This window comes from Marmota flaviventris, chromosome 9 (assembly GCF_047511675.1).
Source record: "Marmota flaviventris isolate mMarFla1 chromosome 9, mMarFla1.hap1, whole genome shotgun sequence".
In the NCBI taxonomy this organism is placed as follows: Eukaryota; Metazoa; Chordata; class Mammalia; order Rodentia; family Sciuridae; genus Marmota; species Marmota flaviventris.
The window spans coordinates 36,320,355-36,335,126 of record NC_092506.1 but is presented as its reverse complement, the minus strand read 5'-3'; the positions used below and the strand labels follow the sequence as shown (position 1 = coordinate 36,335,126).

At 32.0% G+C, this 14,772-nt stretch overlaps 1 protein-coding gene across 2 annotated transcripts in view; it reads left to right on the top strand.

Moving 5' to 3' along the window:
* Positions 1-14,772, top strand: part of Mettl15 (methyltransferase 15, mitochondrial 12S rRNA N4-cytidine) — a 245,656-nt gene that overhangs the window by 179,034 nt on the left and 51,850 nt on the right. For both annotated transcript variants that reach the window (XM_071616322.1, XM_027936714.2), the window contains exon 5: positions 11,810-12,001. In XM_071616322.1, coding sequence (XP_071472423.1) covers positions 11,810-12,001 — 192 coding nt within the window. The remainder of the gene's footprint in view (positions 1-11,809; positions 12,002-14,772) is intronic.

Below are 14,772 nucleotides of genomic sequence, written 5' to 3'. Positions count from 1 at the left end.
ATTTGAGATTAAAATGTTTACTTTATATAATTTATAGGATTGTATTGAAAGTCACAAAGCATTGTGTATATCGTAAAGTTGTTTACTGGTATTATTTACTGTGAGCTCTTTGGTAATAGGCAATATGTTTTACTTTGTTACCTAGTATCTAATGCATAGTACCTGAGACAGAAATATTCAGAAAATGTCTGCAACAGAATGATTTGCTGATTTTCTTAAAAATCTCAAAAGCATTTTATCTGTATAGAAAAGAATATTATTTCAAAATTTAAACTTAAAAATATGGGTTAATTATTTTGTTTTGGTTTTAATTTTTATTTTTGGTACATCCCTCTGGAGACGCTGGGATTACAGGCATGCACCACTATGTCTGGCTGAATTATTCTTTTAATTTTCTGACTGCATTAGAATTATAAGGAACCTTCCTGTGGGATTTCCTGAAAGAAAATATGTTCTTAGATAAAATCATTTTTAAATAAAATCATTTTCATATTTGCTATGAAAGGCCTTACTTTCTGCTATGCAATATAGGATTTGATTTAGAAATTATATAAAGTTGATTAAATCTATCATGGCCAATCAGTGGTATTTTAATACAACAACACACAGTTAGCCTCCAGGTTTATACACATGATCTTGCAATAGCCTCCAAATTTCTGAATAATTTATTTAATGTTACAAAATAAAATATTTTGACTAACAATATATTTTGTACCTGTAGTTGGTAATCTTTGAATAATAAAATCTACTTAATAATCACAGTAGTCAACTATTTAAATTCTTTTTTCATTATTTGTGTGCTGTGTTCTTATTAATGTTACTAAATTAATTAAAGATATAAATTTCAGTATACTGGACTACATCTAGAATTATTTTATGATTTAATATCATAGGAATTAAATCTTATAGGTCATAAAGCAGTGGTATATCAGGCAACATTAACCCAACAAAACATATGAAATCCTAAGCATTATCCTTCTATTGCACTTTCAGGTTTGAATCTAATCACCCAATCTCTCTTTATAAAATAATGGCAATCAAAATTTATATAAACTAAATTCATGTGTCTCTTGGAAGACCATTTCATATATAAGTCCACTTGTATAATCTTTTAAAATGAGAAAAGATATGCAGTGGTCATGGGACTAAAACTCAGCATATAAAGAAATTCCCTTTCAGAGAGAAATCACTGGAAAATACTATGGATAATACAAATTTTCTTCTGAAACATACCTCGTTCATTAATTTGCATTTACAGAGGGATTGAATTTTACTTATGCCTACTGAACTTAAAAAAAGAAATGACAATCCACTTAAACTCACACTACCAATTTTAAATTTTAATGAACTCTCCCCCCAACCAGAGGCAAAAAGTTTATTTTTTTTCTTTAGACTAAAACCATTAACTATTTGCTCTAATATTCTTGCAATCTTATGTAATAACCAAACCAAATTTTGAAGTTAATTAGAACCACCGACAATAAAAGTTTTGCTTACTTTCTTTTCCTTCCCTGAATGTATCATTTCAATATTTTTAGTAGTTGACAGCAGCATGACCAGTAAGTATTCAAAACTATAGGATAAACATGTGTTTTTGTAGAGCATCAATTTGACTTTTTAAAAAATAAACATTTTTGTGAAAAGAATATATACATAGAATGGAGTAAAAAATATAAATTAAAATTCAAACCCCAGATTCAGTGAACTATAATTGAGTTTATGGCTGGTCTCTTTATTTGAAAATCATTGAATTTCTATCATGCATCTTCCTTTCATATTTAGATACTTGGTTGTATGTAATGATTTTTTTTCTTTGTTTAAATTGAATGTTTGATGCCATTTTAAAAGTCTACCCATTAGGAGATACTAGGGTAGAGGAACTGGTCATATAAAATTGGCATAGTAGAAGTAAGGTCTAATTGATGTAAATAGAGTTTCTGTCTTCTCTCTGGGTTGGGGGGTGGCACTTATATCTACTTACCAAGCCTCAGGGTTCCTAGCATCTGCTATCCTTTGTGCTATATGACAACCATTTTCCTTTACCATAATAGTAAGTGTTTGATATTTCCTACTCATTTTCATCATGTACATTGTTGCATACTTAATATATAGAAGCTGTCATCAGTCTCAAGAGTTTACCAACCTTTGTTTCTTAAAGAAGAATGAGAACTCCTCGGGAAAATCTCCAAAATGCAACTGATTTTGTCTTGATGTTGATTCCTTGAGTGGGTCACAAAATACATATAATTTGTCAACATTGTTCATGTGCTTTTGATATTCATCCTTAGAGACAGTTAGATTAAATCACCTGACTTCTTTAAACATGAATTCTGTAGGCCATCCAAACATTCTGCTTCAATGTTGCTAAGCATTCAAGACTATTAATGTTTTAAGTTGTGACATTTAAAAATTTTCTGATTAATAGAATTAGTGGATGTATTAGTCAGCTGTTCATCATTGTGACCAAAATACCCGATAAGAAAAACATAGAGAGGAAACATTTATTGTGGGCTCTCAGTTTCATGGTCTTAGTCCATAATTGGCTGTCTCCATTGCTTTACAGAGGCAGAACATCATGGAGGAAGGGCATGGTAGAGGAAATGTACTCACTTTATTGCAGCCAGGAAACAGACTGGAAGGAACCAGAGACAAAATATATAAGGTCCCCCACCCCGTGCACAACCCCAGTGACCCATTTTCTCCAGCTATACCCCACCTACCTACAATAATCATCCAGCAATTCATCAGATCATTAACCCATCAAATGAATTAATCCACTGATGAAATTGTAGTTCTCATAATCTAACCATTTTTTTTCTCTTGGTATTAACACAGGAGCTTTCTGGGGGGAATACCCCATATCCAAGCCACAAAAGTAGGGTATTTTGACAGAGTATATGCATGGTGATCAATATTTAAAGGTTAAATTTATCTCAGTTCTTAAATTCAGAATATATTAGAAAGTGATGCCTCAGAGAGATGGTCACTTCTTATTCTAATTATCACACTAAACTTTCTAAAACAATAGATAAGGGGGTGGTATTATAGGAGCAAAATTATCTAGCATACAGAAGCCAGATACGTTAGAAATCATTGAAGGAGTTGTTTAAAGGCCATGTTGTAAATGCTACATAACAATCATTACTTAGAGAAAACCATTCTGTGCATAATTAAATCTTTGTACATATTAAATTAAATGTATTTGTACTGGGAAAAAAATTCCTAGAAGAGTAAAAGCAATTCTCCAAAAGGAATTTTGTTTGAATAATATTATGATTGTAATATCATTCTTCATTTTAAAACACTTCAAAGTTTTCTTCTTCATTGTATAAATTAATCTTACCTAATTTCTTGGCTTTTATTTTATTATTTTATTTCTTTGTTACTACAACATACTAGCATTTTTTTCCTTTGAGTATACTTAAGCTTTTCCACGATATTGTAGGTAGCAAGATATCATGAAGAAAAATATTAAAAACATACTCTGGTTGTCTGTTGTAAGATGGCTCCTTAAAGCTTCTTTAAGAAATAGGAAAGATAACTGTCTAAAACTATGCCCTTATGACAATTATATTCAATAAACCTTATGTACACTGCATTTATTTGCCTCTCTAAAGTACACATAAGTATACTCTATGTATTACATCTCTTTCTTAATACTTTGATCATATTCAGATAGGTGGTGAAAAAGATGTTGAATTGGTTATTATTAAGTACTCTTTGATGACTTTTTAAATTGTTTTTTGATTTATTACCACCTTCATCAAAAAAAATCATTTCAGTGCTGAAGACACAAAACAAATAGCCAAAAAACAGTATATAATTGTCCATAGGACCGTTAAGAGATTAATGCTTTACCTACAGAGATAGTAGTATCCCTATATAAAAGATAAATCACATTACAAAGTAGCATGTACAGAGTGCCAAAGGAATCAACAAAAGGCTCAACAGAAGACATTATCATCAACCATGGAATATGGAGTTTTGTTTATATGTCAGTTACATGAAACTTGTTAATTGTGTTTCAAATATTTTCTGATTATTCTGTCTATATTGAGAAACATTTAAAAATCTATAATTTTTGTGTTTGTCTATCTTCATTTGCTTCTATCAGCTTTTGCTTACATACTTTGAAACTATTTAGGTAAGTGCACATGTGTAATTGACGTGTCATGCTTTTGTCTTGATAATATTCTTTTCACATTTAGTAATGTTTTCTGTTTTAGAATCTATTTTGTTAACACTATACCATCTATTTTTGTTTCGTGTTTGTATGGCATATTTTTTGTATCTCATCTTTAACTTTTTTATGTCCTAATGTTTAATTTTGTCATTTATAAGCAGCTGATTGTTGGACTTTTAAAATCAAATATAATACTACTGGTCTTTTAATTAGACTATTTAGTCCAGTGATATTTAATAGAATTATTGATATGTTTGGGTTTAAATCTCCTACCATATTCCTGTTTATTTTTTGTCTAACTTGTTCTACATTCCATTTTCTTTTCTTTATTGTCTTTTTGTTAATTATTTTATTTTCTCCTTCTGTTGTGTATTTTTTATACATTAATTCTTCCTTTGAACTTATTATGGTAATCACAACATGTATAAGTGTTTGTATGGGGCACTTTCCTACCTTATTTTTTCATGTTGTCTATGTGTCTTCCTTTCTTGTAGTGTGGATGTGAGATATTACAATTTCTTCCCTATATTCTTGTAATACCTGTGCAAATTATCTGTACCTCATCTTGATGTTGGGCTTCCAGACTCTACCAGTGTCCCTCAATGGATGGTACTGCATCCTGGGTCTGGAACCTGCTTAAGTTGGAGTGGGTGAATCCGGGATGCTGGAATTGACCTCCCATGGTAGTCTACTGGTTGGAAGGGGAAGTCCTTTGCCAAAGGCTAGGCTCTGGCAGTGTCTGCAGTGAACCCAGCCTACTGAAATCCTGGATTCCATTTGGGTTGTTGTGAGCCACCTGGGCTGGATCTCAGCTCTCATGGTAGTGCCTCTGAGTTGTTCTTAACCCCATTTGTTGAAATTTATTTTCAATTATTATCATTTTCTTTTTCCTATTTGACCTTTTTTTCATTTTACTATTTTCTATAGACCCATTTCCGGGCTGAAATTATCTATTTTTTTCTTTGTTTTCTTCAGTAAGTTAATTAGTTATTTTATAGTCCATTCTAATAACTATTCCATATCCTGTAGGTCTGATTCTAGTATATATATTTCTAGAGCATGATATTTGGTCTGACCTCCATATCCATCTAGTATTTTTAAATATTTGTTATAACATTGTTTTTGAAAAATCATGGATCTAATTTGAGAATCTGGGAGATATCTTCTTCCAGGTTCTATTTGGTCTTGTTTCTGACACGTAATTAATCTAAGACCATATCATCCTAGTAATACAATAAGGCTTTTAAGCCTGTTAAGCCTTATTTTTAAGCCTGATTAGAAAGTGAACCTAGTACCTTAATGATCTATTTTTTATTTGTCTATCCTCTTACTACTTTTGTCTTATTTTAGAAATTTAGTATCCCACTTTGTGGCATAGCCCACCTTGATGGGTTCTGAACTCTCTTATTTGTCTCCCATATTCTACGAAGCTCAATTTATTAGCACTTACCTTCCACTTATAAATTAATAGGTCTTTAGATAGAGAGCTAAATAAGTCATAGATGCTTTTATTCCTGTCTGTTTATTTTAAGCAGATGATCATAATAATTGATCATAAAAACCTTTCTAGTTTTTTCTCAGTGAAAGAATTGATCTTGTTACTTTAAACTCCTGTAGTTACATAGAGAAGTTTCTGATTGTATTGATTTTTATTGTCTCCTAATAACAAAAGTTCTGCAGTCATTAGGGGTTTTATCTGTATCTTACATGCTTAGAAAAGTAACCAATATTTAGACTCTGCTCAGTAGATATCCTTTTGGCATTTGTTTTTATAATTGAGCAATGTAAAAACTGAACTGTGTTTAAAACTCACAATGGTCATAAGTGCATGAGTGAGTGCAAAACTTTTAGGAGCTGCTTAATCATTCCAAAACAGGGAAAGATTTTTCCACTGAATAAATCTTTTACAAGGTACTCAGAAGTATAAATATAATTGTATTTTATCATTTCTAAAATAAACTTTAAGTCGATATGTGAACAGTGAATGAATGATAAATTAATTTTTAAAAGTATTTCTTAAAACAAAAGACAATGGTTAATAAAGGTAGTGCTGTCAAAGGTTTTAAGAAAATTGAAAATATGAAGTAAAACTTCACCTCAAATATCACCTCACTGTAGTAACAATGGCAATTTTATTAAAAAGACAAGAGATAGCAAGTGTTGGCGAGGATGTAGAGAAAAGGAAGACCTTGGTCCCCTGTTGGTGGAACTGGAAATTTGTAAAGCCATTATGGAAAACTGTGTGGAGGTTCCTCACAAGCTAAAAAATAGAACTATCATATGCTCTAGCAGTCCCCTACTGGGTATATATTTAAAGGCAATATAATCAGTATGTTGAAGAGACATCTACCTTCTTATGTTTATTATAGCACTAATAGCCAATAAATGGAAACAACTTAAGTGTCCTTCAGCTGATGAATGGATAAAGGAAATATGGTACTAAGTACAATGGAATACTGTTCACCATAAAGAGAATGAAATGCTGTCATTTGCAACAACATAAATGGAAATAGAGATTTTTTTTTAAGTAAACCATGGACAGAAAACTACCACATGATCTCACTTATATGCATGATATAAAATAATTGATTTCATAGAAGTTGAAAGTAGCATTACCAGAGGCTAAAGAGCCTAGAGATGAATGAAGGAAGGGAAATGTTGTCAGTAAATACTAAGTTATAGTTAGGTAAAAGTAAGAAGTTCTGGCATGCTGTTGGACAGTACTGTAAACTATGATAATGTACATTTCAGAAAGCTAAAAGAAAATATTTTCATGTTTGTGGAAGTAGATATGTTTAATCCAATGTAAACATTAACTTTAATTTAACATTAATTTTTAATTTAAAAAAAATCCTTTAAAAGATAAAATTGACCCATAAGTCTAATACTTTAAGGAAATAGAAAATTTATCATGAGACAACACTGAATTCAAAATGTCAATGATTCAATCAATTAATTTCTAGACATGCAAAAAATAAGTCAGTGAAGGGATGGCAAACCAGAAATTACAGAGGTGATGTACACAAGGACAAGAAAACTTTTTTATAAATATGCTCCAGATAATCAAGAATATAAAGGAAAACACAAGGAAACAGAGGAACAAAAATAATATTTTTTTTCTTGCTAACAGCTTTACTGAAGTATAATTCACATGGAAAAATGAAAGACTTTTTTAAAAGATCAAAATGGAGCTTCCATAGATGGTATTGTTAATATCTGAAATAAACATTTCACTGAACGAAATTTATGTCAGATTAGACAGTACAGAAAAAAAAGATCACTGAGCTTGAAAGTATAGCAATATAATCAATTCATAATAAAGCCGAAGGAGAAATAAGACTGGAAAAATAAAGTGAAAAAGATTTCTGTGATTTTATGGGCTATGACAAGTAATTTTTAGAAATTTATGGGCTATACCAAGAAATTTTTAGAAAATTATGCAGAGCATATATATCTTTTCATTTCTTCTCTACAGTTATGGAAATACTCTGACAAAGGTATCATTTAATAATATTTAGCAGTGCTCATATCAATATGATAATGAAAATATCTTGAATATAAGTACATATGGAAAAATTTTATGTGGTAAATATTAACATTAAAAAGTAAACCATTCTCCTGGTATAATAGAGGCATGGTATAGAGGAAGGAGAAATACAGAAAAATAATGGTACCTAAGAGAGGTGAAAGAAAATTCTTCATAGTCAAAAGGTCATATTCAGCGTGCAGTTGGTATATTTGGAACAAATCCTTACCATTGTGCCGCAGCTCTTGACTTGTTTACAGACCCTAACACCATTGTTCCCAACTCTCATTGGCAGCACAGTGACAAAACTCTATCTGAGGAAAGAAAAACAGCTTAAAGCAGGAAGAGAAAGGTCATATTATTGAAGACCTTTTAATGCCTTGACATTCTTATATATGTTAGTTAATACACCTTCATAAAATCTGTGTAAGTTTAAAATTGTTCTATTGTCTTCATAGTACAAATGAGGAAATGATTTTGGGGGTTAAATCATCAGAATACTCATGTTCTGATTCACTGTAACATCAGAATTTAAGGTATTTCTGTCATACTAGATGCACTCAGAGGGGGAAAAATTAAGCAACATGAGATACAAGAAAACTGAAACTGAGAAGAGTAACTTACCCATTACCACAGGATTAATAAGTAGCAGAGCCAAGATTTAAACATAAGCAATATGTCATTTCCCCTTTCCACTATACCTCTATTACTTTAAAAAAGTGAATTATCTCCAAGGTGATTTATGTATATTTGTTGATGTGCCCTTTTATATTGTATGTTCTTATTTATTTTCATATTCTTGTATCCAGTACATGGTAGCTAATCCCTATTCAGCAAATATTTGTGAGAATTGAATCTGCAGACCTATGTCTATGAAACAATGGCAAACAAAAACAATTATTTAGTAAATTTATCTTACTAGAAAAGTAAGATAAATTTGTACATAAGGACAAGATTGTAATAATGAAGAGTTGGAGATCTGAAATGTAGTAAATAGAAACATGAGAGGTAATGTTGTATAGTAACTAAGAACATGGACTCGGGGGCGAGAGTGGACTAAGTTTATATTCTGATTTCACTGCCTACTAACTGTATGACTTGACTTCACTGTCTGAACTTGTTTTCTTATCTGAGGTGAGTCAGTCACCTACCTCATAGGGTTATTTTGAGTATGAAATAAGTTTGTAGGCATAAAGGACTAAGCACCAGTTCTGGCATATAAAAAGCACTTTACAAATGTTTGATCTTATTGTTCCTAAAATGAAACTATGCATTCATCCACTATTTTGGCTCACTCTAAATTCCTTGCTGAAGAGGATTAATAAAATGATCAAACTAGCGATGGTCTCTGCTTTGTGCCTACAGACTAATAAAACTTAATGGCTGGGAGGCTGGCATCAAATGATGCCAGCCTCAGCAGTTTAGTGAGACCCTGTCTCAAAAACAGGAAAGGAAAATACGTATGGCAAAAATTGTACTTAGATAAAAAGCAATTAACAAAAATACCAGATACATAATAGAAGAAATAGGCATAGCAGCATTGCATGTGAAAAAGACTAAAAAGTTAGAGTTAGTATAGCTCAACAATGAAATAAATTCCAAAACTATTTGATTTTGAGCTATAGTAATATAATAGTTGAACAAGGGAAGTAAGAATTTATTCTGTGTTGATTATGTAGAATTCAGACTTAGTCATATAAGCAAACTGGCACAACTTCATAAAAGAGCAACTATCCTGGTGAAAGATTTTTTATATGGAGACTGGCTGAAGATACAAGAAAAGGAGAACTGAGAATCATGATAGCTATAGCATAGGATTTCCTTCTAATGATGCTTTTGTGGGTAAGATTCCCTAGCCAAATAACCCTTCTTTTTATAGGCATCAGGCACCATTTCTGCCTGTTATTGATTAGCACGTTCAGATCCCTACCAGTCTATGTTCAAACAAACCAATCACATCCACCTGTAGGAACCAGGGGGCACTCCAACTTCTTAATAGCACAGCTCTGCTTGTTCACTCTGTTGAGTATAATCTGTGTGACCTGACATGGCATAATTTGTCTTCTTCTCCTAGGTTGTGAATACATATAGTTTATGAATTCTGGTGTTCGTTATTGTCTTTTTAACCATCTCCACAGTCTTTGAATGGGAATCCCTTCTTCACCAATGTTGTGAAAAGAAAGGGATTTAGACTGTTTCTCCTCCCTTTCCCCATTACTTAGCAGTAATATTGGATTGGGGGATGATTCAAATATTTGTTAATTTATTGGCATAAATGACTTGTGAGTTGCCTTTCAGTGGCAAGATTTAATTGTTTCAGGGTTTCCAATGTTATTATTAGCATTCATATTTTCCCAAAACAGGGCAATTTGCTCATCTGTTTATCATTTGCTTCATTCAGATTGTTTTGTAAACTATTTATACATCTTGCTTCTCTCAGCTCAAAGCTCCAAAAGACATACTCTATTAATCTTCATATACCCTTTATATATCTTTTACATAGCATAATCACTGACATACAGAAGATAATCAATATCTATTTGGTGAGTGAAATTAAAAAATCACAGTATTTAAGAAAAATAAAACAATGAACTGTGAAGTTCCCTGTAAACAGCATTAATATGTAAGCAAATACATAAGTATGAATTTCCCAACACTGTTGAAGTCCAACCTCACTCCATCTTCCTTTACACTCGGAGGAATGACATCTTTAGAGCTGCCCTATTTTTTTCTCATTCCCCTTCCAAAATGAATGCCAGTTGCCCTGAGGCCCTGGGGCTCCTGAGGAACCCTGAAGGCAGCATCTCCCTTTGTGTAGGAAAGAGAAAGCCTAACAACAAGGTGATTCTAACTCCTTGCCTGAGTTAATTCTGAATGTTCCATTCACTTCAGAATTTCTGCTGAGATCTAAAACACTGCCTCTTCAAGAAATCATTTATTTTAGTCATAGTTTCATTTCTCCAATGTGTAGCTGCATAGCACCCCATCCTAAATTATAGGAAAATCATGAAGAAAACTAAAATGATTGGATTGAACTTATGTGACATGCCTTTTCTGATTTCTGTTTTTTGAATTAAATTTATGATTAACTGGCACATAAAATTTTACATATTTGGGGATAGTATGCAATGTTTCAATACATATATATGTATTTATATATATATATGTGTATATAAATACATATATATGTATATATATATATATAAATATATAAAGGGTATATTACAATGTTTAAATCAGGTTAAACATATCTATCTGCTCAACCATTTATCATTTCTTTATTGTGACAACTCTCAAATTTTTTTCTTCCAGCTTTTTGCAATGTACAGTACATTATTCCTACCTATAGTCATCCTACTACACACCAGAACATCTTGCTCCTATCTATAATTTAGTGCCCATTGATCAACCTTTTCACATTTCCTCCCTCCACCCAACTCTCCTCCATTGCCAATAAGCACCATTCTACTATATTGAAAAGTATTTTATGTCCCACATATGAGTGCTATCATGCAGTACTTGTCTGTTACAGACTAACTTAACATACTGATCTCCACTTCCATCCATATTGTTGAAGATGATAGGATTTCTTTTTTGTGTGTGGGAGGGGGAGCTTAGTGAAATTCCATTGTGTATATATATATCACATTTTCTTTATATGATTCTTGTTCTATTATTTATTGTATTTTAACTGTCTTATTCATTAAGGTAATTCTTTTGATAAAATAGCATGTGTTTCTTTTTCCTACCCATATAATAGATTTAAAACTATTTAAAATTAAAAATCTGGATTGACAAAGGAATTTTTCTAATTTATGAATTTTTTATGATTTCTGATTTATGAGCTATTGTATACCTTCCCAATGGTATATAATAAATTGTGTTTATTTATAAGAATAAGATTACATTAAATCAGCTCTGGTGTTTGAAACCAAGATATATAGTTTCGATATCTATATGTTCTTTTGTATTGCACTAGCCATTGGTTGATACTCAGTAAATACATATTGATTAAATTATCTAATAATAGAATGTGCTCTCTTTAAGAAACACTTTAATATAATAGGAGTGTTTTCTCTGTCTCCTGGGTTTATTTACAGTAAGCAGATCCGAGCTATGCTAGGCCAGTTCAGCCAGGCAGAAGACTTATTAATGAAAGCCGGAGTGCAGCCAGGGACTTTGAATGGAGTTCTTTTGGATCTTGGGTGTTCCTCCATGCAACTTGATGCTCCTGAAAGAGGTTTTTCCCTTCGGAAGGATGGCCCCTTGGACATGAGGATGGATGGTGGCAGGTGAGTATCAATAAAACATTTCTCCTTAAAACAAAAAATCAATTTCACAAAAGCACTCTGAATTTAATTTCCTCTTAAGACTGAAGAATTCCCATCACACACCTACACCAAGTACTACCCAGACATAATAAATCAGTTTTGTTTACTACTCATTATAGATTTTAGTATTTCTCTGGCCTTAGAATTCTAAAAGAAAAATAATTATTGTTCTTAACACAGAATAGTGTGGAGGATAACTTCCCTACTGATTGTCTTTTTCACTGAAACCATATTGGGCTTTTAGGTTACCAGTAATACAAATGAATATTAGGATACTGAAATAATGGCTTTATTTTTACATGCCCAACTAAACCTCTTATGAGAAACAAAAATAACTATCTTTAATGCATATTCTTTTATAATACTGAAAAAAATGGAGGGTTCTATGATTGAACTTGCTTGAGAAAAACTGCAGTTTTTGGTACATCAAACACAGCATTATGCATCAGATATCTTTTGCACTTCCTTTTCATTCTCACCCCTATGGGAACACTAGTGTTTATTCTCCATTTTTTAAATAGGGTACATATATGTTAAATTAACACAAAAAGGGTCACATTCTAGAAGAGTATCTGAATTAATTTTAAAAGCTTAGATTAGCATCTGTGTGAAAAACCAGTGCTGGCTCACGGCCTGAGCAACTCACATATTATTCTACCAAAAACTGGTTTGTCTCATGGTAATTATTCACATTTAGCGTTTTTCCCTGTGGTGGAATAAGACTTTTGTTAATTTGGATAGAGACTGATATTTGTTACAATCCTGTTTTTTCTGAGTCTAATACCTTCTGCATATGTCGTTGGCCTTCACAGAATGAAGAATGTCATCATGAAAGAAAACAATAAAAATCCTTTAAAAACCAGTGACTAATAGTAAAGGTCAAAATATATTCTCCTATTTGGGGATTGAAATGGTTTTACAAAAATGATAAAATATTAAGCAAATTTCTGCTATTTCTATACCTTGTTAAGGAGAATGCCTTGCAAAATACAAGGAACAAAGTTTCTAGTTAATAGTACATTCCTCCTGGGTGTGGTGTTGTACATCTGTAACTCCATTACTCAAGATGCTAAGGCAGGAGGATCACAGGTTCAAAGCCATCCTCAACAATTTAGTGAGACCTGTCTCAAAAAAAAAAAAAAGAAAGAAAGAAAGAAAGAAAAAGAATAAGGCTAGAGATAGGGCTCGGCGGTTACACCCCTGGGATCAAGCCCTGGTTGCCCCCACTCTCCAAAAAATAGTTAGTTCATTCCCATATTGTAAGAGTAAAGACTTTTCAAAAAATTGTAGTTTGTAATGGATGAGATTAAAGTTGAGCAAAGTTATCTTAAAAAGTTGACTGGTAATTGGATTCAAATGGCAGATTAGAAGGTCATTTTCTTGGTTGCTTCCTGGCATGAAACTAAGAAATCAGACATGCAGCATCTCAGCAAGGTGAAAAGTAGGTACTTAACTGAGAATTAATTCTGGACATTCAAGGCAGATCAGAGACTCAGGAGGTTGGACAGTGAAATAAAAACGTTCCATGATGAACAAAAGTTAATAAATTTAAAACTAGAAAGCCTGAACTACAAAACATTCTCAATAAAATATTTTCATGAAGAAGAAATGAAAAATAAAAGTGAAAACCAGCAAAGGGGGGAACTACATAAGAAGAATAACCAATCAAAGAAGAAAGTAATTCAAATTAAAAACCAGGAACAAATCAAAAATTGACAGGGAATAAAAATTATTTCTCAATAATAACATTGAGTATAAATAGACTAAATTCATCAATCAAAAGACACAGACTGGCAGAGTGGATTAAAAAATAAGACCTAAAAGTATGTTGTCTCTAGGAGACTCACCTCATAGGCAAAGACATCCAGACACTGAAGGTAAAAGGATAGGATAAAACATACCATTCACATGGATCTCAGACAGGCAGGGGTTTGTATCCTTGTTTCAGATAAAGTGGACTTCAAGCCAAAGTTTATCAGAAGGGACAAAGAAGGTCATTTCATACTGCTTAAGGGAATTATACATCAACAAGACATAACAATCAAAAATATTTAAAGCCCAAACAATGGTACATCTATGTATATCAAACAGGCCCTTCTCAATTTCAAGAATCAAATATACCACAACACAATAATACTGGGTGACTTTAACACACCTCTCTCATCACTGGATAAATCTTCCAAACAAAAACCAAATAAAGAAGCTATAGAATTTAAAAATATAATTAACGATTTAGACTTAACAGACATATATAGAATATTTCATTCACAAATGACTGAATACACTTTGTTTTTAGCAGAACATGGTTCTTTCTCTAAAATAGAACATATCTCAGACCACAAAGCAACGCTTAGCAAGTACAAAAAAAATAGAGATGATACCTGGCATCCTATCAGAGCATAATGGAATGAAATTAGAAATCAACAATAAAATTAAAAATAGAATCTACTCTGACACCTGTAGACTACATAATATACTAATGAATGAACAATGAAAAGCAGAAGAAATCATGGATGAAATAAAAAATATTTAAAGGTACATGAGAATACCAAGACAGTATGTCTAAATCTCTGGGACATTATGAAGGCAATTCTAAGAGGAAAGTTCATTGCATCAAGCTCATTCATTAAAATATAGAAAGTCACCAAATAAACAACCTAATGTTACATCTCAAAGCCCTAGAAAAAGAACAAATCAACACCAAAAGCAATAGAAAACAGGAAATAAATAAA